Source organism: Meriones unguiculatus, chromosome 17 (assembly GCF_030254825.1).
Source record: "Meriones unguiculatus strain TT.TT164.6M chromosome 17, Bangor_MerUng_6.1, whole genome shotgun sequence".
Taxonomy (NCBI): Eukaryota; Metazoa; Chordata; class Mammalia; order Rodentia; family Muridae; genus Meriones; species Meriones unguiculatus.
The window spans coordinates 15,023,575-15,049,220 of NC_083364.1; the positions used below are offsets into that span (position 1 = coordinate 15,023,575).

Consider the following 25,646-nt stretch of genomic DNA (forward strand, 5'->3'; position numbering starts at 1 on the left):
CGGGGGATGCCACTTCCCGTCCAGCCATCTTAGGCGATTGTGTCTTCTGTGGGGAGAGGCCCGCGGCTTGTTTCCCGAGCGCCTGCGTCCCATCCGCCGCTTGCACGAGCCGCCGGAGACGAGCCGGACCTCCGGGGACTGGAAATGGTGCGTGCGGCCCGGCGTCCGGGGTGTGGGAGGAGGCGGCCGGAAGTGGAGGCGACCGGGACGCGGCCTCCGCGGCGTCTCCGGGCTCGGCTGGGCCGCGCCGCCCGGGCCCCGCTGGGTGGAGCTGGGCCAGCGGGCAGGGCCGAGCGGGCAGGGCCGCGCTCCTGCCCCTCGCTGAGCGCTCCGAGCTGCGGCCATGGCCTGCGTGGGCCTCCGCGCGCCCGCGGCGTCGCCTCTCCGCAGCCTGGGCGGTGGCGGCGGCGTCGTGGTGAGATCCGGGACCCTGGGGCTCGGTGTGAGTGTGTGTGTTTGGGGAGGGGGCAGGGAGGCCGCAGGGTGTGGTGACCTTGGGTCCTGAACGTGTTGTCATAAACAGGGGGACGGATTTTTGTGTTTCCAGTGCCAGAATTTATCGAATAATTAATAATTTTACAAGTTATGTCTGTTTCGTTAACGATTAGTCAAGTGTGCCCGATTTTGCCATCCAGCTGTTGGCAACCACGGGTTCTTACATAACCGGCAGATCACATATGAACATTTTATATAAAAATATACAAATGTGCAGGTCACAGAATGGCCAAGAAGTAAGGTGGTTGAGTTTAGAGTCTGTTCTGAAGTAGGAGACATTGAGCTGGGACAGGTGCAAAGAAAAATCTGTAGGGGACCAAAAATTGTGTCCTAGCACAGAGATGTCAAATGTACTTGAGCAAGGGTGCAGTCAGTCGGTTTGAAATTGGCTGACTGTCCTGGACAGGAGAAACCGCACTGGAGCCAGAGCCCAAGGGCTGACTCAGGAGTTCTTCCCTGTGGGTAAGTGTGACAGTTGCCTGCCATATTTTGGTCGTGGGGTGCTCCGTAATAGCCCCAGGTGAGGGGTTTACGTGTGGTATGATTTGTGTGGTGATTCTAATGCGATTTGGTGTCGTTTCGGGTGTAATAACTGATACTGTCACTTTGCCCCTCCTAGTGTTCTGGCAGATCGGGGTTGTCAGCTTGTAAAGCTGTCCTGCTCTTCTCTTCTTGGCTCTTAAACTTGGAGCAACTCTGGGCAAGCTTGTTACTTGATCAAATGGGATCATTCGAGGCTTGGCACTGTTGGAAAGAAGATATTCCCCTCAGTGTGGAGTAGCCCTGAGCAGCTGCCCTGTCTTTCTCACCCTGCCTCTCTTCCTCAATGGCACCTGCTTTCCTATGAGTCTCACAGATTCAGGGGCAGCTTCCTGGAAGTTCCGTGACCTCCGCCCGAAGTCAGTGGATCTTAGCACTAGCCATAAGCGCTGGATTTCTACCTTTCTCTGATTGATATTCCCAAATTCATTGGAAAGGAATATCCACATACATAGTGGCTGGAATTGGGCACTGTCAAAATTGTGACCGCCCTCAAATGTTTCCAGGCATTGCTTTCCAAGTTTTAGTTATATGTTACTATGGAGAAGTGTGTTCTTTCCTTTAGATGGCTTCCCAGGATTGAACTCATGACACTAGGCCCCTGCACAAGTACCATTACCTACTGACCCATTTTTCTATTCTCTACACTTTATTTTAGAAGTCAGAGTCCTGGTAGAGATAGGCCTTACTGTATGTGAGTGGGATGTTGCATTAGGAGAAACCCCTAAATGTTAGGTCTATAAAGTTCCCAACAGTTACCCTGAACAGGGCCTTTCTAATGCTTGGAGAGGACAGGAGTAAGCAAGTGTATACACAAGTTAACAGAAGGCTCTAGGATCTGGTGTGGTCGTGTACGGGGCACAGTTAGATCTTATGAGAGCTCGTAATTCTTCTCCTTATACAAGCTGGCTGCTTTGTCTAGGCCATTTGCCAGCTTCTGGTATCTACCTAGAATATGCATTCATTAGTCGCTTGGGCCCAGGGCGGAAGGCTGCTGCCAGTGATTGTCAGTTGGGCCAGCCCACCCCTACTCAGCAGCCAATGTGAGTGGCTGCTGAAAGAAGAGAAGCCAGCTACTGCTTAGGAAGTACCATTTCTAGCAACCCCCTTCTTCACAGACACTGTCATCCAACCTTTACTAAGACGTCTGCATTGCCAGCTAACAAACTTCCAGGTGCTAGGATTTCTCGTCTGGAGAAGTGGGCTTACATCAGAGTGGGTTCTAGTGGCCACACATCTTGCTCCCCACACTCCTTACCACGCGAATGCTCCCCTGCCTTCTGCCTCGTAATCTGAGAGTCTGCAGCCTGGCTCCTGTTTTGAAACCAATTCTGTCCCCAGAAAGCTCTTCCATCCCTAGAGCATCTCTTCAGGCTAGTCCACAGCCCTGTCTTTAGAGCTGAGGCCATGCTGCTGCCTCTCTGTCTGCTCCACAGACTCTCATGGAAATGTTCCCTTTTGGTCACCTTACAGCATGAGAACTGAGATGATGATCAGCTAGAAAACAGACCAGACCAACCCTTGCCATAACTGTTACTGTGTGCACCTTGTGTTTTGTCTTAATCCTTTCTTTTCTATATTATTACTATTTTTCTTTAATAGAAGTATGTGCCAGGTCCCAAAAGCCAGATCTCGTATTATCAGACCCTTTCATTTGTTCTCCCTGGCATAGCCAGTTTGACTTATAGAACTGTTGTTTTTTCACTCTTGTTACTGTGTCGCTAATTGGCATATCAGGACTACTGGTCCAATGTAATCTGTCATGATTGCCAGAATTAGGATGTTGATTTTAAATTGCTTAGTTACATTATTAACTAGGAAATGTTTGGACTAATTTAACTGGCTTAATTTATGTGAGTACTAATTCATCCTATGAGCCAATTTGTTGTCATATATGTGATATGAGGACATAAGTGTGTGTAGACAGTATTTATGCTCATATAGCCATACACAGATTTGAATAGAGAATATTATAGCGTTGATTTCTAGTTATCATTTGTTAGTCATAAGCTAAAATGTTAATTATTGATTTATTTGTCTGTGTGTGTGTGTATGAATGTCTACTAAGCATGTCTAGAGTGGGGCATGGTGGTGCACACCTGTAATTCCAGCAGAGGCTGGTGGATCTCTGTGAGTTCGAGGCCAGCCTGGTCTGCAAAGCAAGTCCAGGACAACCAAGCTACATAGAGAAACCCTGTCTCCAAAAAGCAGAAACAAACAAACAAACCATGTCTAGGTGCTCAAGAAGGTCAGAAGGAGTGTTAGAGTCTCTGGAGCTGAAGATCCAGGTGGTTGTGAGGTACCTGACTTGGGTGTTGGGAAGCAGACGGGTAATTTGGAAGAGCATGAAGGACTCTTAACAGCTCAGCCACTTCTTAAGTGTATTTTTTTCCTGTCATTATTAAACGGTAGTCCTAAAAGCCATACTTTTTTTAAATTTATTTTTTTATTAATTGCAGTTTATTCGCTTTGTATCTCAGCTGTACCCCCTCCCTCCCTCATCTCCTTCCATGCCCCTCCCCAAGTCAACTGATAGGAGGAGGTCCTCCTCCCCTTCCATCTGACCCCAGCCTATCAGGTCTCATCAGGCATTGTCTTCCTCTGTGGCCTGGTAAGGCTCCTCCCCTGTCAGTGGGAGGTGATCAAAGAGCAAGCCAATCAGTTCATGTCAGAGACCATCCCTGCTCCCATTACTAGGGAACCCACTTGAGCTGCCTTGGGCTACATCTGTGCAGGGGTTCTCCATGCATGGTCCTTGGTTGGAGTATCAGTCTCAGAAAAGACCATTGTGCCCAGATTTTTCAGTTCTGTTCCTCTCCTTGTAGAGTTCCTGTCCCTGCCAGATCTTTCATCTCTCCCTTCTTTCATAAGATTTCCTCTATTCTGTGCAAAGTTTGGCTATAAGTCTCAGCATCTGAAAAGCTGTACTTTTGTAAGTATGGCTTTAGATGTAAACAACATAAAAAAATTAAGTCCTTTTAAAATTTTATATGTATGTGTGTATATATATATATATATATATATTTTTTTCCCCTCTGAAAATGCTCACCATGTATTCTGTGTATTTGGGTTAAATCCATCCCATAATCCCACCCTCCCAGTCTCCTCCCAGACCTACTACACTATACCTGCCTCCCAGTTTCGTGTTCTCTTTCTGTAACCCACGGAGTCTAATTGTGTTTCCAGTGTGTTCATGGGTGTGGGCTCATCCACTGAAGCATTGGCGACTGAACAGGGACAGCATCTTAGGAAAGCTAATTCTCCTTCCTCCATCAGCCACTGACTGACCATAGCTCCTTTGCTAGGAGTCCTGCTCTGTTTTCTGCTCCCCAGTTACTCTGAAATTTTGACTGGTTTCGTCTTGTACTGTTCTATGCAAGCAGCCCAGCTGCTCTGAGTTCATGGGGGCGGCAGCCCTGTCAAGTCTGGAAAACGTGATTTCCAGTGGTCCTCGATGACCTCTGATTCCCACACTGTTTCCTCCCCCTCTTCCGTAATGATCTTGAGCCTTGTGGGGAACAGGATGTAATATAGAGGTCTCATTTAGAGCTGAGCTCTCCACAGTCACTTCTCTGCATTTTGATCAATCATGGGTCTCAGTATTAACTTCAAGGAGAGACAGGCTTCTTTGATGAGGGTTGACAGCAGCCTAATCTATTGGTCCAACTCTAAGTATTTAGAATGCAGTTTGATACTTTGTCCATTAGCAAAATAATAGCATTAAGTTCTCTCCTAAGGCCTATGACCTAGGCAGCTGTGGGGTTTTGGTCCAGTTAACAGTATGGGTCTCATCTTGTGGAGCAGGCTGTGACTTCAATCAGAAAGTGGTTGGTTGTCACCATTACATTGGTACCACACTTGTGCCAGTGGGCGTGGCTTGCCCGGCAAGCCATTCTGTTATAGGCTGGGAGAGTTCACTGCACCTTTGGCATTGCGAGAGCTAGCCAACGGGGTATAGGATTCCATATGAGTGCCAGCTTGATGTCTTCGTGTCTGGTAACTCAAGCATGAGGTGTCTTCAGCAAAAGGGTGTCAGCATCGGGTTCTGGATAACCAAGAGTTATAGGCTGTATTGGAAAATTTAAATCTTGAGGACAGAGTCTCCCCTGATCTCTAAGCGGGCAATTTTAACATGAAATTGGTTTAAAATACATTGGTTTTAAAATGAAATTTTTGTTTTTATGCTCTCCTACACTGGCCATGGCAAGAAACTTGGGGGGGAAAAACCTGCTGGTTCTGTTTGTATCATGGAGGAGAGAAAACTTGTACGCAGGTGATCGTCTTTTTTTGAAGCAGTTATATGTTTATCTGAAAAATGGAAGATATGCGATGTCCATTTTACTGAGTCGTGGTCCTTTTTGCCGTTCCATACGGAGTAAGCTAGCTCTCTGCTGCAGGTTACTGGTTGCTGTGGCTGGATCCTCTGACAAGGCAATTAAACTTGAACCAATAGACATGTTTTGGGTCAAACAAATATAAAGGCAATTTGGAGATCCAACAAGAGCCTTTTTTTAAAAGCTTAGATATTAGCGCATAGATGATTGGAAAGAGATGGTCAGGGAATAAGAAAATAAGCATGCTGTTGCCAAGGGGGTGTCTCCATTAAGTCCTTTGCAGTGGGCATCTATGAGAGCTTTCAAGTTATGTTTCTAAGTATTATGAAGATTTTCACCCTCCACCACCTTTGTAAAAAAATTGAATGTAATGTTATATGTATGGGTGCTTGTCTGGCCTATATGTGTATGTACCACACGGGGGCAGTATCCACAGAGTACAGAAAAGGGCATCCTCCAGAACTGGAGTTACAGACCATTGTTGGCCACTGTGGGGGTGCTGGGAATGAAACCCAGACCCTCTGGAAGAGCAGCGAGTGTTCTTAACTGCTGGGCCACCCAGCCCCGTGCCCCAGTTTTTTAAAACATTCTTCAAAGAGTATAGTTTACAACAATGTTAAAGATAGAAAGGCTTTTCTTTCGTAAACAAAATTATAAAATAGATGTATGAGGGGCCTTGTTTAAATTGTCAGTACGAGGCATTATTGTTTCCACCTGGTTTAGCCTAATTTATTCCCTGATAAGATGTCTTAAAGAAAACATATAGCCCTGTAAGCCGTTTTGGCTTCATCATTGGTGCCTGGTCTTTCCTGACCTCATAAACAAGAATGGCAAAGCAGACCTGGAATCCATGGCCTACTTTCCTCCATAGTGTTACTCCCAGGTCTCCAGGGCTTTCTCACGTAACTCTTTCTCTTTCTTAAATTGGAGCAATCCAGTAAAACATTCACAATTTCAAGTTCTTTCTCATTTAAAGCCTTACATTTCTATTACTCTTTTTACTAAGAATATATTCATAGGGCCTGTGAGTTGACTTGGTGGGTAAAGGTATTTGCCACCAGATTTGACCACCTTGATTAGATCCCTGAGACCTAATGGCAGAAAAGAATCAATTCTTGAAAGCTGTTTTTTTTGTTTTGTTTTGTTTTGTTTTGTTTTTTTAAATCCACCTTCCTCCTCCTTCTCTCTGCCTCCTGCCAGCCATATACATAAATAAATAAATGTAGGGCTGGAGAGATGGCTCAGAGGTTAAGAGCACTGGCTGTTCTTCCAGAGATCCTTAGTTCAATTCCCAGCAGCCACATGGTTGCTCATAACCGTCTATAATGTGATTTGGTGCCCTCTTCTGGCATGTAGGCATACATGCAGGCAGAATATTGATTGATTGATTGATAGATAGATAGATAGATAGATAGATGTATGTAATGTAAAACAAGAAAAATACAATATCATTTATATCTGTTTAAACATATGTTTAACATTTATATCCATTTGTCTGCTCCCTACTGAATTCTTTTTATTGGTGGTTTTTCCGTATTATAAAACATAGGGGAAAAAAACAAATTAACTGACTTATTTTTAAACAGGAGTTAAAAATCAGTTGAACAAATGAAGGTTCTCTTAATGTATCATTAAAGTATAAGGCTTTGTCTACTGCTGAACTCGGACAGACTTTGTCACTTGGGGTCTTTTGTTGTTTTTCATTTGCCTATTCCCCTGTCTGAGTGTGTGTAAGTTATATGCTGTGACATGTATATGGAACTCAGAAAACAATTTTCTGGGGGGTCAAACTCAGGTTGCTAGACATGTAGAAGGTGCCTTTACCCGCTGACCCAGCCATATTATGGGTCTGCTGTGTTGGTTTTTTTTTTTTTTTTTGGGGGGGGGAGTGTTTATATATGTGTCCCAAAAGTCTCACTTCAGGCTTACTTGTGACAAAAAAATTTCCAGAGTAGCCATGAACATTACATTCTTTTATGCCTCAGTTTCCCAAATGCTAGGATAATTTTTCTGTATTATTTCAGCCATGCTGACTGTGACTTTTAAGAGTGCATATTTGATTGTTGTCCATGGAGTAGAGGAAAATATATTTGCATGTTTCCAAGTTTGCCAGTTTATCTTTGTCTTAGGTGGTTTTTGTCTCTGATATGCTATCTCTACTTGATGGTCGGTTCTTCTGTTTCACGGTTGCTGAGTAAGGACTGATTTCCCCAGGCAGCGTATTTGTCTAGGTCTGTGTTGATACTTTAGTGCTGTGATTGCTGTAATTTTAGTCTTTTGTTTTTGTTAGGCAAGCGATTATTTTCTTACCTAAATAGGAAATAATTGACATTTATTTCAACTACTTAAGTAGGTTTGATTATATTAATTAGTTATTTTTCCTATAGCTTTGACTGAATACAAACCTGACAAGTTAGGTACCAAGGGTTTACTCTGGCGCTCATATTGGATTGTATCACTCTGATGGGGCAGTCAAGACAACAGCGCCTCAAGTCGATGCCTGCACCATCCAGTCAGGAAACAGAACACTGTCTTCACTTCATACAGTCCACAATCCTCTGCCCACCGACAGCACAGAGAATGTGTCTACACCGGTTAATGTAACCAGCAAATCTGTCAGAGACGTTCTCTAGGGCTAACCTCAGTCTAGATAACGTCTCGTAGGTGCACAGGGAGATGTATCTCTTGGATAATTCTAGAGTCTGTCGAGTTGATAATGAATATTAACCATCATAATTCCAGCCTTTGTCAAACTGACATAGAGACTTGATTGGTACTTTTAAGCCATAACCTTCCACCCCGTATCTCCATAGACTTACAACTATCTCACAGTGTAACGTGCATTTATTCCGATGCCAGAAACTTCCCGTAGTTATAAAGCTTGTTTAAATAATTTGAATTCCAAAGTATCTTAACTGTGAACTCCAATAAAATAAAAGCTGAGCTACCTACTTTCAATCTATACATCTGTCTATATTTTTGTGTGTTGATATTTTGCCTGCATGGATAACTGTGTGAAGGTGTTGATATCTCCCTGGAGTTGTGAGCTGCCTCGTGGGTGCTGAGAATTGAACCTGTGTCCTCTGGGAGAGGAGCCAGTGCTTTTAACTGCTGAGTTATCTCTCCAGCCTCACATACTTCCAATATACAGAAGCCCAGAGTAAACATTCCTATGGCAGAATGGAAGAATTGGGGTATAGAAAATTATGATTAGAACAAAGCAAGATGCAAATCCAGGGAGACAAACACCAAATCCGATGTCTGTGTGGCCACAATCTAACTCCTGACGAAATTGCTTGGGTTCCAAAGGGTGGCTAATCCCACAACTCCAGCTCTGCCACCAGTAGTCATGCAGTCTATCTCTTGGACTGGCTCCTCAGTGCCTGTAGCCGTCCTTGGCAGCCATGTCAAAGCTGGTGTTCTGAGGTCTCCAGTGTCACTTAGATGTCACCTTCAGAACTCTACACAGTGACTTCTCACAGCCACTTTGCAGGAATGCTGACTCTCTTAAATGGTGCCGGCCTCAGCTGTTCTGTGACTTTTTCTTGCGTCCTTCATTTCCTTCAAAACTGGTACCGTGTGGATGGCAGTGCCAAGTTCCACTGCCACCTCAGGTTGGAGCCTCTGGTTTTGCCTCAGGCTTATTGTTATTCTACTGTGCTGCACTAAGTTTTCCTCCAGTGACACTGATGCTTTTATCAGTGACACTGCTCTCCGCATTGTTGTTCTTCAGGCTTTCACAAGCATGGCTCTTGAGCGCTGCTTTTGGCATTCAAGGGCTTTTCTAACCCAAATACCAAATTTTTCCATGCTCCTCCTACAAACAATGCCAGAGGTGGTAGTATTCATCACATAAACAGCTCCATAAACAGAAAACCAATTTTCTGTCTTGGTTTCCTGGATGCTGTGATAAAATACCCTGGACAAAGGATTCATTCTGAGTTCCATGGCAGGGAAGTCAGGGTGTCAGGAGTTTGGGTCTACTGCCCAGGTCATCCACAAACAGGAAGCAGAAAGTACTGAATAAATACTGATGCTTAGCTCCCTTTCTTCGTGTTAGACAGTTCAAGATCCCCTGCTCAGGGAAAATCACTACCTGCACTTAAGATGCTTATTCTCATAGCAAGTAACATAATCTAGGCAGTCACTCACAGGTGTGCCAGAGGCTTGTGTCCTAGGTGATTATAAATTCTGTAAGGTGACAGTTAACATTAACTGTCACACTTCTTAAAAGTTTGTTATAAAAATTACAGAGTTTTGTACATGGCTGTGACAGGTGACATGATGGATAGATCTGTTTCAAGAACATGTGCCACCCTTTTTCATTGTCTGCTGATGTTCTCTAATAATCAATTGCCCGTGATCAGTTTTGTGTCTAGTGCCTGTGGCAAAACTCCTAAGAAGAAATGTTTTGTGCTGTTTGTTTGTTTGCTTGTTGTTTAGATTTTTTTTTGGTGTATGTCTGTGTGTATGTATGTATGTATTTGTGTACTCTCGAATGCTCACACATGCAAGGTGCCAATAGAGGCCAGAAGAGGGCATCAGAGCCTCAAGAACTGGAGATCCGGGTGGTTGCCAGTCATGTGATGTGGTTGGAGTTCCTATTGTGGTAAAATACTGTAACTAAAAGCAGCCTCGAGAGGAAGGAGTTTACTTCAGGTTACAGCTCCACATCACAGTCCATCACTGAGGGTGCTAGGGCAGGGACCTGGAGGCAGGAGCTGATGCAGAGGCCATGGGGGTTGCTGTTCCCTGTCTTGCTCCCCGACACATGTTCAGCCTGCTTTCTTATAGCACCCAGCACCAACTGCTGAGAAGTGGCACAGTGATCTGTGCCCTTCCATATCAGTCAGTCAAGAAAATATATCACAGGTCTGTCCATGGGCCAATCTGATGGGGGCATCTTTTTCTTTTTCTTTCTTCCAAGACAGAGTCTCACTGTATAGCCGTGGCTGTCCTGGAACTTACTCTGTAGACCCAGCTGGCCTCAAACTTACAGAGATCACCTATCTCTGCCCCCAAGTGCTGGAATTAAGGGTATGCGTCACTACACCTGGCTCTGGGAGCATTTTTTTCAGTTGAGGTAATAGTTCTTTCAAAACAACTATAGCTAGTGTCAAGTTGGGGTGAAACAGCTAGCATTCTGGTCCTTTCAAGAGCAGCAAGTTTTTCTTATCACTGAGCCATCTCTCTAGCCCCCTGAGAAGAAGTTTTGAGGGAAGATAGGCTATTTTGGCTTATAAGGTACAAATCATCATGACTCAGAAAGCATTTCAGGAAGAGCTTGAGGTACCTGGTCACATTGGGTCTCTCCATCAGGAACCAGCAATAAATGTTTGTTCTTTAATCCCTCTGTTCTCTGACGATGTTGGTCTGATGAGCGCTTAAAAACATTACAGGAATTTTGAGAGAAAATAGATATAAAAGTAGCATGTGATTTGGGAAAGCTACTCCCTTCTTAACAGTTGGGTGGGAGAGGAATCCGTGTGAACGGCAGTTGCAGGTACCAGAAGTCGACTTGTTTTCTTCTCCATTTGTAAGAATATGCAAGTTTATGAACTTCTTAGCAGTAGTTCTGAATTCAATGCTGTCAGAATGTTTTCACATCTTAGAGCAGCTAGTGTTGACTGGGTTAGATAATCAGAATTAATTGCCACTGTTGCAGTGAACCAATGTACAAGGAGAGGTGAGCACAATATACTGGAGCAAGGGAGCTCCTCGCCTGTTGTTGCTTTACCAGATAGCTCCAACCTGCTGTCAGAATTACGGTGTGAAAGATTCGTAGTGCGTATGACACACAGAGAATATTGTATCTTATTTGCCTCTTATGAATTAAAATTAGATCTTAGGCTACTGAGGCTCACACTTCCTTGTGGAAATGTGTGTGTACTTTTAGGAGTCAGTGGCCTTTGAGGATGTGGCTGTGAACTTCTCCCTGGAGGAGTGGGCTATGCTGAATCCGTACCAGAAGAACCTCTACAAAGATGTAATGCAGGAAACCTTGAGGAACCTGGCCACTGTAGGTAAGTATGTCACCATTCCATTAATTAGTCAATCAAAAAAAAAGTGTTTGGTATGGTAAAGAGACATTTGAATGATTGCATGAGATGGAATACTTTATACTGCAACTTTTGCTAGAATCTATTAATATCTAATAATCTATTAGTACTAATAATACTCATAATGCTAATAATATATAATCTATTAATGCTATGATCTCATTTATAATACTTGGTTTATATTTTAGGAAACAGTTTGGAGCACCATATCATTGCAAATATATACCGAAATTCCTGGAGAAAGCTAAGGTAATACGGACCTCAAGAGAGAGTGTGATCCTCAAGAGTTGTATGGCTGTACATTTTACAAAGTAGTGAAAGACACAGGCACATCCAGTTTCAAACGCAACCACTCTTAGGAAATTTTCTTCCAAACTGGAAACATACTGAACATCAGCATTCTGAAAATAATATGAGTTTCAGTACTGGAACATTATGCCCAAAGTGATTTTTATCATAGTGTGATATGTGCCAACTTTGTTCCATACAGTATTATTAGAATTTAAATATTTACTTATTTACAAACCTGATGTATAGAGTAGTCAAAAAATAAGGTATCTTTTTATTCTTGGACTAAATACCAAAATTTCACTGTGAACTTTCAAGTAGTTCAAAATGTAACCTGATTGTGGTCATTTGTATGCTATATCAGCATTATAGTATTGAGAATTGTTGCTGTTGTTTACAAATTCACCTTTGTCTATATTTTTAGTTTAGCTTTGTGAGGAGTACAGCATCGCATGGACTCTGTCCAATGGCCTTTGCAGCAAGTTTTTTCAGAATTTGCCATGAAGCATACCACTGTTTCATGGATCTAGATTACTCTTTTCTTTGGTAGGGGGAGGGAGGGGCTTTTTTTCCCCAGATTACTCTTTTTTTGGGTGGGGGGAAGGGAGGTAGGGGTTTTTTTTTTTATACACATAAGCACATGTCTTGCTTAAGTCGAATTTGGTTTCATGTTAGAGATAAAAATCCTTCAGTTTTAAAAAGAGCCATGTGCTTTCTTTGGTTCCGGTGACCATGCTTATTATAGCCAGCAAGAATGGCCCAGCACCACAACCTTTCAGGCATAACTTGCCTTTTGGATGTCCTGTTTTTAGCAGGCCTCCACAGGTGCCAAGATGGTGTCAGGAATTAAAACATGTATTTTAATGCTTTGTCAGACATGTTTGGTAGACATGTAGGTGATATAAAACAGTCACCTGTGAATACTACTGATTTTGTTACAGTTGTCCTCAGAGTTGCTGAGGATTCAGGCAAATATGTGAAAACATTCTGACAGCATTGAATTCAGAACTACTGCTAAGAAGCTCATAATCTATGAGTGATGTCCATTTGCTTTCTTACAGTGGTCAAGTGGTGGAGGGACTGTATGACTATAAAGAAGATCATCAATGTGCAGAACTTTTTGACTTCACTACACACAGTATTGTAAACCACAACTCCTTACCAGGCGTATATATATGTGAAAACAGTGGGTGCGCAAGAGTAGTCATTGGCCATTTATCTCTGAGTGTGCTCCTTAAGCCTGATGCACAGCATGAATCCTATGACGATCAGGAATATGGAAGGGAAATGTATGGCATGGAATTTGGGGCCACCTCGAGTTCTTTTCCGCCGTTTGAGAACTATGAAAGTACTTACACACTCGAGAGACTGTATAAGACTGAGCAGTGTAATGAAGACTATAGGTACGGTCAGGTCCCTGAGAAGACCCTGACTGAAGACAAGCCCTTTAAGTGTAAGCAGTGTGGGAAAGCTTTCAGTTCCTCCAGGTACTTTCGAAGGCACGAGCGCCGCCATCGTGCAAAGAAATGCTATATATGCAAGCAGTGTGGGAAAGCTTTTGCTTTCCCCACCTACCTACAGACACATGAAAGAATCCACACTGGGGAGAAGCCCTATGTGTGCGTGCAGTGTGGGAAAACCTTTGCTCATTCTCGTTCCCTTAAAACACATAAAAGAACTCACTCCGTTAGGGACCTGTTTGTGTGCAATTACTGTGGGAAGACCTTACGTCATTACAGTTCTCTTCAGATTCATACAAGGATTCACACTGGAGAGAAACCTTATGTGTGTAAACCATGTGGCAAGTCCTTCATTACTTACCGTTCCTTTCGAATACATGAACGAATTCACACTGGAGAAACCCCGTATGAATGCAAGCAGTGTGGAAACACCTTCATGCGTTGGATTCAGTTACGAAAACATGAAATAATTCACAGTGGTGTGAAACCCTATGCTTGTAAGCTGTGTGGGAAAAGCTTTACTTGCTCTGGTTCCCTGAGAACACATGAGAGAATTCACACGGGGGAGAGGCCCTATGTGTGTGACCAGTGTGGGTATAGCTTTACTCGGTTGAATTCGCTTTTAAGACATAAAATCATTCACACTGGTGAGAAGCCCTATGTGTGTAATCATTGCGGGAAGACTTTTCCTCGTTCTGCTTCCCTTCAAAGGCATGTAAAAATTCACACTGAGGAGAAACCCTATGTGTGCAAGCAGTGTGGGGTTGCCTTCGCTAGCTCCACTGACCTCGCCGAACACGAGCAGACTCACGCGGAAGAAAAGCCTTACATCTGTGAGCAGTGTGGCAATGCCTTCGTGCTTTGGAGTCAGTTTCAGAAACACAAAGCACTTCACAGTGTCCCAGTTTCCTACGTTTGTAAGCAGTGTGGGAAAAGCTTCACTTCTTCTAGGTCGCTGAAAACACACGAAAGAATCCACACTGGCGAGAAGCCCTATGAGTGCAAGCAGTGTGGGAAAGCCTTCGTTTGGTCTTACTCCCTTCAAAGGCATGAAAAAACTCATAGTGATGGGAAGCCCCACGTGTGCAAACAGTGTGGGGAGGCCTTCCCTTACTATAGCCATCTTGAGGTGCATGAAAAAATACACATCGATGATGAAACTTATAATTGTAAGTACTGTGGCAAACTCTTCTTCACTTTGAACCATTTGCATAGACATGAATTACTTCACACTACCCTGGATCCCAATGTTTTTTAGTAATGTGAGAAAAAAGTTGGGGGAAGGGTCTTGGTGACTTTCATAGAAATAAGCAAAATCACACTGGAAAAAGAAAAACTGGATTTGTGCTAACAATGTGGAAAAACCTTTTTATTTGTTTCATTGAAACAAACATGAAATGTCACAGTGGAGAGAAACTTTTTTTTTTAATCAATGTACAAACAGTTTTTGAGCTTAAAGTTCCTTGAAATACATGAAAGAGAAACAGACCTATGACTGTAAGCATTATGGTAAATTGCCTTCTGCAGTTCCAGATCTTGGAAGAGACATGAGAAAATTCATGCTGTAGAGAAACTTTATGTGTATATATAAGGTGTTGTAAAAAAGCCTTCATTTTTGTCCCCATTCCCTCTGAATACATGGAAGGAGTCACTGTGGAGAGAGACCCTTCATATATAGGCAACCTTAGCTAGTCTTCAGTTACTGTATCCTCACAGACATGGAAGAACCTCCTATGGAGAAATCTTAAAAACAGGATTTGTGAACTCTTCATTATCCTCATAGCACAGGAATGTGCAAGGGGAGAATTCCTATCAGCAGAAAACCTCTGTGAACACCATCTGGTTCAATTAACACATAAGGAAAGAACTTGATATGGAGTGCTAATTTGCTTGAAAGAAGTGTTCAAGGTTTCATTTGGCACACATGGAAACAGACACCAGATGAAAACCTTTGCTGTTGAAAAGCATTGGAAAACCTAGAGCAGTAGCAAATATAGGAAAAGTCCTTTGAATTTTTTCGTGCTTAATCTGATAAATATCAGTATTATGAAGAACTGGACATATTAAATTTTTTTGTAGCATGCTCTTGGAAATGCACACTGAAGAGAATGTTATCAAGTACAGTATTTTGTATTTATTGGAAATTTTCAGGGGCTGAGAGGGATGGCTTAGCTTTTACGAGCTTTTGCTGCTTTTTCAAAGGACCTGAATTTGGTTTTGAGCACCGTATCACATGACTCATGACGGCATGTGATGCCAGTTCTAGGAGATCCAATTCTTTGCTCACACACAGCATAAATTTACTGTACACATAAAAATAAAATCAAATTTTATTTTTTTCAGAAAAGCCTTTGCTGTGTATCCCAGGTTGTCCTGGAACTGGTACTGTTTCAGCTTCTAGCTCTTGACTGTGTAATGAAATGCCCCTGCCTCCACATTCGCCATCGTTAGCTCCTGCTTTAAGAGTCATCTCTTGACTTGATTCTAAGTTTTAGCTCTACAAAAGTAAGCATTAAGCAGAGCATTGTGTAATGTGGATGGCAGCTTAAACCCATGAGTGGAGACTAGTAAGACCTACATATGAAAAATTGACAGGAATACAAAGTGTGTTTTATTAAATTTATGAGGTTTCTTAGAGCAATCATGTATTAATTTAATGGGTGATGCCCCCCCTTTTTTTTTCTGTAAACCAAGTAAGGTAGATGCTTCTCTTATCATTGTAAATTATGTTGGATTCATTGGTGATTGAGATTTGAAGTATGCCAGTCCACATAAATATCTTTAAAAAGCAGCTTAGTATTTATGTATACGCCTTGTATGTATAGGTATATGCCCATAGAGGCCAGAAGATGGTATCATATCTTTTGGATCTGGCATTACCAACATGACATGTTTGACATGTATAATGGAATCTAAATCCTAGTCTTAATGATAGAGTAGTAAGTACTCTTAACTGCAGAGCCATCCATCCCTCAAGCCCTGGCATAAATGTCTTGTTTTTCAATCATGTTTAGTAAGTATTTAAAAATGACTTTGTGAATATTGAAATAGTTCTGTTGGTTTCATTTGGCTGATTATAAGCATTTTGTGTATACTCTTTATTTTTCATGAAAAAAAAACACTTTAAAAATGTGTGCGCGTGCATGTGTGTGTTGGGGGCCATTGTTTCTGTGGTTGCTGGTATGGTTTTGTGTTGGCGGTGTTCACAGTGTGAGCAAAGTAATATACTGGGTGCCTTGGTCTATTGCTGTTATTCCCCCAAGACAGGGTCTCACTGAACCTGGCTGGGCAGGCAGCCAGCAGAACCCAGCATTTCTTGTCTCTCTGCTCCCCACAGTGCTGGCTGTACAGACACACTTATTCCCAGCTGTTTGTTTGTTTGTTTGTTTTTTGTTTTGTTTTTTTAATTTTTGTTTTTTTGAGACTGTAGGCTGTCCCACACTTCCTTTGTAGACCAGGCTAGCCTCAAACTCGCAAAGGTTGCTTGCCTCTGCCTCTTGGAGTGCCAGGATTACCCAGGTGTGCCACCACCTCAGGCCCAAACCAGTTTCCAATTGATTTTGTCTCCTGTGTTTTGTTTCTTTCTGATGTGTTCTCACACAGTCCTTGAGTACATGTTCTTTTAAGTATTTTCAAAATACTTTTAGAATAGCAAATGTTAGGGTTTGTTTTGTTTTTCCAAATCAGAAGGTAGGGATAAGTATATTGTAATCATAGGTCAGATCATCTTTCCAAGTTGGCTTATTTTTTCCTTTTGAGAATGTTACACATGCATGGAATAAACGATACTCTTATGTCCCCACTGTTTCTCCTCACCCTCCCTGTTTTTCCCTAACACCCCCCTGTTAACTTTGTCTGTTAGTGCTTCTCATACATGCATGGGTGTGGAGGATGGGTGACCTGCTGGTAGTTACGTTTTCACACCCCAGCAGCTGTTCACTGCCAGTAGCTTGTCAGGGGAGATGGCCTGGAGCTGACCTGCCCCTCTGTGCTGGGATCTGGGCTTGCTTAAGCTTACGCTGTATGTCTTGTCTATGCAGTCACAGTTGCTGTGAGGCCATGACGATAACAACCACATCACAGCGCTCCTCCCTACCCTCTAGCTCTTGTATTCTTGTATTGCTTTTCTTCGGTTTTCACCGAGCCTTGGTCACAGTGGAGATTAATGCAGCTGTCTCGTTTAGAGGTGAACATTCAGCCTGTGTTTAGCCCTTTGACCAGTTATGCATCTCTCCATTGACAGCTGGCCACTGTAAAAAGAAGCTTCTCTGACCAAAGTTGAGAGCACCCAAGGCCTCTTGGTGCCAAGAGCTCAGTGGATGGCAGAAACTTGATTTTTGTTTGTTTGTTTGAGACTGGGTCATGCTATATAGCTTGATTAGCCTGAAACTTTCTAGTAGGCCAGGCTGTTGCCAATTTGTGCTGAGTTTTTCTTTTATGTCATGAGCTCTTATTGTCAAATGTGTGTGATTATGTAATTTTACTGTGTAAATTTTACTTTTTATGTATCTTTCATTTTCATTATAATTTCCCTAGTCATTGCATTAAGGTATAGTGGTATTGCCCGGGTGGTGGCGGCACATACCTTTAGTCCCAGCACTTGGGAGGGAGAGGCAGCCAGCTCTCTCAGAGTTTGTGAGGCCAGCCTGGTGTACAAAGTGTGTCCAGGAAAGCCAAGGCTACACAGAGAATCTGTCTTAAAAAGCAAAATATGTGTGTATATACTGGTATTACACTGCCTTCTTGCTAAAAACCATGTTCAATAAATTGTACTAACTATCTCCATAAGTGAGTGGCTCATCTATGAAAGCATTCTTCATATTGTTTTTGACAGGACTGGTGTAATTTAGGGGGTCTTACAAGGGTAGACGCTGTAATGCAGTGTCCCCTGTGTTGGATGCACTGAGGGGTGGCTGTAATTCTGCTCTTGTAAACAAAACAGTGGTTGTTACCCAGAAGACTGCAGTCCTGGATTAAAGGGAGATGTAATTCATGAGCTGTGCTAGTCAGTCCATCAGTGAGTAGAAGGTACTTTCCTATTTCTTGATTCAGACTGTTTTATGGTTTTTTTCAGTTTAACAGATGTCCTTATAGAATGTCTTTCTGTCATAGTCATTAAGGAGTCTTTCTCATTGGTGGAGGCTTGGGACATGTCCATCAGTGGCAGAAGACGCGGCCTTGCTGTATGAGATGAACACTAGTGTTCTGGATCATTTTTGCATTTCTTAGTTTCTTTATAAACACTAACATTACTATACTGTGACAGATGCGGTTACCCACGTTTAGGTGTCCCTAGACTTTCCACAGGGCTGCATTATAATAAGTAAAGTGAAAATATGAAAAAAGCACTTTACAGTCAAGCTAGTGACCATCCAACCGTAGTCTAGTCTGCATCAACAGTTTGGGCACATTATTTTCCTAAAGTTGGGGAAGGTTTCTTTTTCTCTGTATTTAATGTTTTTAAATTGTTAGTGTGGATGTTGGCAAAGTTAGAGGTTTTCTAATGACATTGTCGCTCAGGTTTCCGCAGACTGTAACCACAGTCACTTGGTTCCTTGTCCCTTCCTTCTCCCCTGTGGTCCTGTTCTCCCAAGTAGACTCACTAGTGGTTTCATCTCTCTAGTTTGTTAAAATCTAGATTTTAATTCTGTTTTGTATAGAAGGAACATCGTTTGGGCCTGTCACTTCCATGGTGATCTCCAGTTTTGTCCATTTTCTTGCCAATAACAGTGGCCTAGTACAGTCAACATTTTATATTCACCACATTTAAAAAATTAGTTTGATGGGCACCGAGGCTGATTCTGTAATTGAGTGTAACTGAGTACAGTGAATGAGTACAAGTATGTCTGGTATAATCTGACATAGATTCCTTTCATTATATGCTAAACAACAGTGCAGCAGCATAAGACAGTTATAGTTTAATTTTAGATGAAATACTTCTATTTTCCAGAGTGACCATGCTAATGTACGTTTCCTGGAGCAACCTTACATTCTCACATTCTCATGTGCTTGGTTCACGCTAGGGTGTTGAGAATTTTCATGTATTTATTGGGTATTTGTACATTGTATATATTGGATACAGTGTACATGTATTTATTGGATATTTGTACATTGAGAACTGATTGTTTCCCTATGTGGTAATTCAATTACTTGTTTACAACATAATTTTTTTTCCTTGTATTGGTTTCCTCAAAGTGTTTCATGTATCTTAAGTTGGTTTCAAGCTTACTGTGTGTGTGTGTTTCTGTGAATCACTCCCTTGTCAGATGAATGAGCGTCCAAAGATATTTTCCCCCACTCTGTAGCTTTGTCTGACAATTGTTTCCTTTTTCTTTATAAAAGCTCTTTAACTCCTTGCAATGATTAAATCTCTTTTATACTTTGGGCGTTTTTGTTTGTTACTGTTTTTCCATGGATTCTTGCTGTGTAGGCCTGACTGCCTGGGCTTGCTGTGTATGTATACCTGAGACTAGCAGCTAATTTGGAGCAGTCTTCCTGCCTCTGTTCTCTGGGTGTTACCACTGTAATCACGAGCCTCTACTGCCACTCTCTTTGCCATCCAGTAAACTGTTAGTTTCAGAATACCATTGTCTATGCCTATATCATCATGTATTCCATGGATTAGCCTCTGTGAGTTTCAAGTTGTTTAGGCCTTCCCTTAAGGCCTTTAGTTCAGTTTGAGTTGCTTTTGTACAGAATGATAGAGGGATTTAGGGCTATTCTTGTGCATATGGTGTTGTTTTTCTTGTTGAAGAGGCTATTTATTATCCTGTGCTTTGGGTACCTTTGCTGAAATCAGAAGGTTGTGGCTTCATGGATATTTTGGAAGTGTATTCTTCCCTTGCTCTAGTTGTCTATTTTTAAGGTACGCTGTTTCACTATGGTTTTATAGCATAATGTAAGTTGAGTGTTGTAATGACTCTAGCTAGCATTACCCTTTTTGCTCAGTGTTGCTTTGACTATTTGGGATATTTTGGCTTTCTTACAATTATAGTTTTGTGTTTTCTATTTCTGTAAATAATGGCATTGGAGTTCTTTTTCCAAGACAGGGTTTCTCTATATGTAGCCCTGGCTGTCCTGGAACTCTATTTGTAGACCAGGCTAGCCTTGAACTCACAGAGATCTGCCTGCCTCTGCTTCCCAAGTGCTGGGATTAAAGGCTTGGGCGTTCACCACCACACCCGGCTGCCAGAATTTGGTGGGAAGGGTGTCATTGAGTCTGAAGACCGCTTTACACTTTTTGATATTATAATGGTGCTGATTTGTGAGCATAGGAATGTTTTCCATTTTCAGAGCCTTCAATTCTTCAGTGTTTTTAAATCATTATGTACTCCTTTCATCAGCTTATTCGTAAGTGAATTTGGCTTTTTGTCTTGTAATGATCAGATGTAGAGTCTTTTGGTGTGGCAGTTTGGGTCTTTTTGAGAATATGATCATAGGAGCAGCCAAGAGCACTGGTTCCTCCCCTAGAGGACTGAAGCTTGATTACATGGCACCCCACTACTCTAAGTCTAGTTCTAAGGAACCCAGCACCCTTTTCTGGTCTCTGGGGAACCAGACATGCACATGGTACACAGACAGGCCTGCAGGCAACACACCTACACACATGTAATAAAAGTCGGTTTGTTTGTTTTTTAAGATGGTCCTATTGTCTACAAGTAGAGATTTGGCTTGCTTCACTTCCTTTTTCTTTCCTTGGTGCTCAGGGTTAAACCTAGGAGTGCGTGTGTGGTGGGCAAGTGCCGCACCTCTGAGATGCAGCCGCTCACTTGTATCCCTTGCCTTTTCCCTAACTTTCTGAGCTAAGAATTTGAGATGTATATAGCAGCGTTGAGAAGGTGGACACTTTTATGTTCTCAATTGTTGAAAAAGTACTTTTAGTTTCCCTGTTGGTGTAATATTGGCTTTAGTTTGTCATTTATAGCATCTGTTACCTTTTCCTATGTATTCAGGTGATCACATGATTTCAGTCCTTGAATATCAATATTCTCTGTTAGAGTCACTGATGGATATCTGAAAAACATGCTATGAAATCAACCTGATGATGGATTGTGATATTTTTATTATGTCGAGTTGGTTTGAGAGTATAGTTTTGAGGGATTTTTGTTTTGTTTTGTTTTTCATCAAGGAAGTTGTTTTGAAGTCTCCTTTGTTCAGCCCTTCATGGATTTGGTATCACGGTGACACTGTCTAAGAAAAAATTAGTGTCTCTTCCCTTTATAGTTAGTGAAATAGTTTGGGAAGCTTGGTAGAATTCAATAGGGAATTGGTCAAGTCAGCTCTCCTTGAGGAGACAAAATTCATTTCTAGCTTAATTATGTTGCTCTTTTACATTGTTCACATTCCATTGATTTATTTTGTTCATCTGTTTATTTTGTTTTGTTACTGATTGAGAATATTATACATGCACATGATACATTTTCATCAAGCCACCTGTTCTCATTCCTCTCCCTCATTCTTCTATACCTTCTACCACTGTCCCTCTCAATTCAATTTGTTCTTTTGTTTTTAACCTTTGTAGTCTCCTTAAAACTGCCAGTGTATACATGGGTGCAGGGCCATCTTCTGTGGGTGAGCAGCTTCTCCCTGAGGAAAACTGACTCTCCCTCTCCCAGCAGTCTTCAGTTGCCGCTAGCTGCCCAGTAGTGGGCCTTTCTGAATACCTTAGCTCTCCACACTGGGGCTTTTGTCTGGCTTGATCCTGTACATGCAGTCACGGCTGTTGTCAGTCAACATGCGCAACTGTCCTGTCGTGTCCAGAAGCTACGATCCGGCGCTCACACTCTTTCTGCATCCTCATCTGTAATGATCGCTGGTCCTTTGAGAGAAGGGATGTGGTGTAGGTAGATGTCCCATTTAGAGCGGAGCCAGTTGTGAGTCTCCATTAATGCCATCAACTGTAAAAACAAGAAAACAAACAAAAACAACCCAGCCTCTGTGATGACGGTTGAGAGATAAGCTTGTCTTTGGAACTAAAGATACCCTTTCAACAGACTGAGAGTACTTCGTACAAAGTTCTCCACATTAATGGTGCCAGATGAGAATTTCATCCTGTAGAGTGTGGAATGGTCCTTAAGTCCAGTCAAAAAGTGTTTGGTTATCTCAACATTTGTGCTATACTCATGGCTGTGTCTTGTTAGAGCGATCGCTACTGTTTCTCAGAGGGTTCTCAGCTGGGTAAACTTGATGTCCAGTCTTCTCCCTGGGTAAGTACGCACAGCACCTTCCAGTGCTGTGGAAGCTAGCCAGTGGAAGAAGCCCTTAGGTCAGTCTAAGCTCAGTTTCTTCATGTGCTGTGACACAGTATGTGGTGTCTTCAGTGATGCAGTCTTACCGTAAAGCTCTGTGTGGTCACCAAGTACAGTAACGACAGCCTATAATATTTGGAGGGGTGTCTATAGAACCCCAAACTTTTGACCTGATTTGATATTTCATATATGTCTTGAAATTACTTTTTGGTTTTTCAGCTTATTGTAATATAAGTTTCAAAAAGTATCCTCAAATCATTGTCTGGATTTCATTTACTGTCTGTTGTAATGTCTCCTTTTCAACTCTAACTTTATTCATATGAATAAGTGTATAAAAGAAAACATAGATAATAAGCAATGAAGTACCTAATTAAAATTTTGTAAATATTGTAACTGCCTGAAAGTTGTGTAAGGAGCAGCTGCAGGGTGGACGGTTTTTTGAGTGATCACCCTTTCTTGGCGTACTTTTTGGTGATGCAACTGACTTTGAGTTACCCGTACTCCTGTAAGTGATCCTGTATTCACACTATTGTAAGTAAACCTCAATAAAATCATTGTTCTCCAGCCTGGTCTTCAGTGAGATCATCTTTGGTGTGATGTTGGTTTCTTACCTGTAGCGGACACTTGTTCACGTCTGCCCTGGAACTGCCACATTGTATTCTCTAATAACAGAATTCATCCACCCCCAGTCACACAAATACTCTAAATGGCTTTCCAGAGTCGTTAAGCCTAGGAATGTCTTCATTTTGGAGGTTTCCCTTTTCATGTTAGGAGCTGCTGTCAGAACCCAGGCTTCAGCATACTTTCTGACTTGCCATTTTCCTCATGTTGAGCCTTGCCCACATCAGTGTTAACATTTAGTGATAACAAGTGGCCAAGCTTCAAGGTATTGTCCCAGTGTAGATGAGTGGAAAAGTTAAACTGAACACTGACATACAACAGAGGAGGCAAACTGAGGAAATGTGGCGTTCTGCCTGCCAGCCTCTGAAATTCTTTTCTTTCCTTTTAAGCACTCTTAGTATTTATTAAAACAAATAAGGAAGAAGATGGGGAATAGACCATACCCAGGATGTGAGCTCAGGATTTACTCTCACTTAGCCACAAAATGTGTGTGCTGGGGTGACACCTTCAGAGGGGCGAATAATCACCGGCTACAGGCTGCGGTTTATAAACTCTCACAGGAATACACAGGCCAACTCATTCATAGTCCAGAGTCCCTTCTTTGGGTGGTATGGAAAAGCTAAGGTTCATAAAAGTTCTTGTCATCAAGCCTCATGGCAACCCTGAGTTTGATCTCTGAGCCACATGGTACACAGAAGAGACAACCTACAGTTTTCCTGTGACCTCCATACGCAGCCATGGCAAATGTATATATGCATGCACACTAACTAAACATAAAACATAATTTAAAAGAAAGTCTCATGACAGTGATGGTTTATATGAGCCAGTTCGTGAGAGACTTCCGTCCCTTGTGTTCCCACAGGTTAGGCAGGAACTGTCTCAAGGCAGAGCGGGTAGTTCTGTTTTTCTATCTACTCCAGGTTGGCGTAATCTGATCCTATCTGTGAGAGGCTCTTTCATTTGTTGTGCACAGTTCTCCCCACTTCAAACCATTTAGATGCAGAGCATTATCTTAGAGAAAACTGGTTATTGATTTTTATTGTTAATCATTATGGTGGTTATTCTTTGTTCTGCTATCATATCAATAAAAGACATAGATACCTGTTAGATTTTTAATATTCCTTAAACCTGGGGCTGGGCAGACAAACCCCCTGTATTACCTTGTTATCTCCCAGCCCCACGTCCCATGCCATTTACTCTTGTTTTTCTATCGAGGCTACTCCCCATCCATCATTCCCACAAATGCTTGCTCATGCTTTTTATTTGAGCTGCTTCTCTTCACAACGAACCTCAGAGCAAGTCTTCCCAGCCTCATGGTTCTTTATGCTAAGCCATGCAACTCTGTTTTGTCTTCTCTCCTTTCTCTTCTGGTCCCTTTTCCATGATCCTCCTGTCCTCCAGGCCCATTAACCTTGGGCCCAACTACCTAATGTCTGACCTGCCCAGGTGTAGGCATTTATTCAGCCAATCAGGGATACTTTGGAGGTAAGGTTACACACAAGCATTTTGGAAAGTCTGCTCATAAAAGACAGCAAGCAGACCTTTGGAAGCAAAATAATTACCAAATGCAAAGCACCAGACCATGTTGTAACAGTCTGAAAATCCTATCGCTGGACCACAGTGAGACCACTTCTGAGGACTGGAGAAATGGCTCAGCTTTTACAAGTGTTGGTTGCTTGTCTGGAGGACAGGGCTGTGGTTCCCAGCACTCACATCAGTTCACAACTGCCCTTAAAGTCATTGTGGATCTAGCCTCCCTGAACATCTGCACGTAAGTGGTAAACACACGAAATCGTAAAAATATTCCTATCATTATGCTGAGCCAGAGTTTTTCCCTTTTTGTATGTTAACGAACAGACCTGATGTTTCTTTTACCATTTCCACCGCACTCTCTTCTCATTATTTAAGTCTTTCTGTGAATTCCAAGGTTTGGGATCTCAGGAAGGGCTCTTTGCATTTATCTAAACTGTATTCTATTCTTTGCATCCTGCTAGGTAAAGAAATGGTAAACCAATAAATACCATTTCATTTTTTCCAAGTAATAGGCTACTTCAGAGGATAGTGCTTGTATTGCTTGCATGTCTTTTCCCTAGTGTAATCCAGTTCCTTCTTTCCGTGTGCGTGGGGAGGTGGGCGGACAGCCCAGCCTCGGTTCTGAATTCTAGGACCCTGCCCACGCATGTCACTTGCGGGAACTGCAGTATATTCTTTGCTCCACCAGCTCTTCTGAAGCATTCTTGTACTTAAGGAGATGCTCCTTCTGCCTTTATACATGACTTAATTTTTCTCTCTGCAACTGTTGGTATAATTTGTGTGTGTGTGTGTATGCTTGCACGCACATGAGTGAAGTTGCCAAGTTTGTGCAGTGAGCATATTTCCCTCTGAGTCATCTCCAAACCCCTTCTGGTAGTGTTTTCTTACAATTTATTTTTGTCACTTTCTGAATGTTCTGTTCCTCTTTTTTTTTCTTTAGGCCCTGTTATGCTCCTTCCTTTGAACAGTTCTGTTGCTGAGTTCTTTATTTCCAGTATTTAGTTTGGAGCTTCCTCAGTATTTCGTTTTTGCTGAACTCCACTTCCTCTACTGACTTACTAATTCATG

The 25,646-nt window shown here is 42.3% G+C and overlaps 1 protein-coding gene across 1 annotated transcript; it reads left to right on the forward strand.

Moving 5' to 3' along the window:
* LOC110564917 (zinc finger protein 878-like) lies at positions 1-22,988 on the forward strand. The gene is made up of 4 exons (XM_021662460.2): positions 1-147; positions 11,266-11,392; positions 11,617-11,677; positions 12,778-22,988. The coding sequence occupies exons 1-4, from the start codon at positions 145-147 to the stop codon at positions 14,432-14,434; spliced, it is 1,848 nt and encodes a 615-aa protein (XP_021518135.1). The 5' UTR covers positions 1-144; the 3' UTR covers positions 14,435-22,988.
* Positions 22,989-25,646: the final 2,658 nt, after the last annotated feature.

What these genes read in the sequence shown, in the direction of transcription:
- LOC110564917 (XM_021662460.2), top strand. An exon ending in GAGGAACCTGGCCACTGTAG is followed by an intron (nt 11,393 to 11,616) that starts GTAAGTATGTCA and finishes TTTATATTTTAG; the next exon opens with GAAACAGTTTGGAGCACCAT. An exon ending in AATTCCTGGAGAAAGCTAAG is followed by an intron (nt 11,678 to 12,777) that starts GTAATACGGACC and finishes GCTTTCTTACAG; the next exon opens with TGGTCAAGTGGTGGAGGGAC.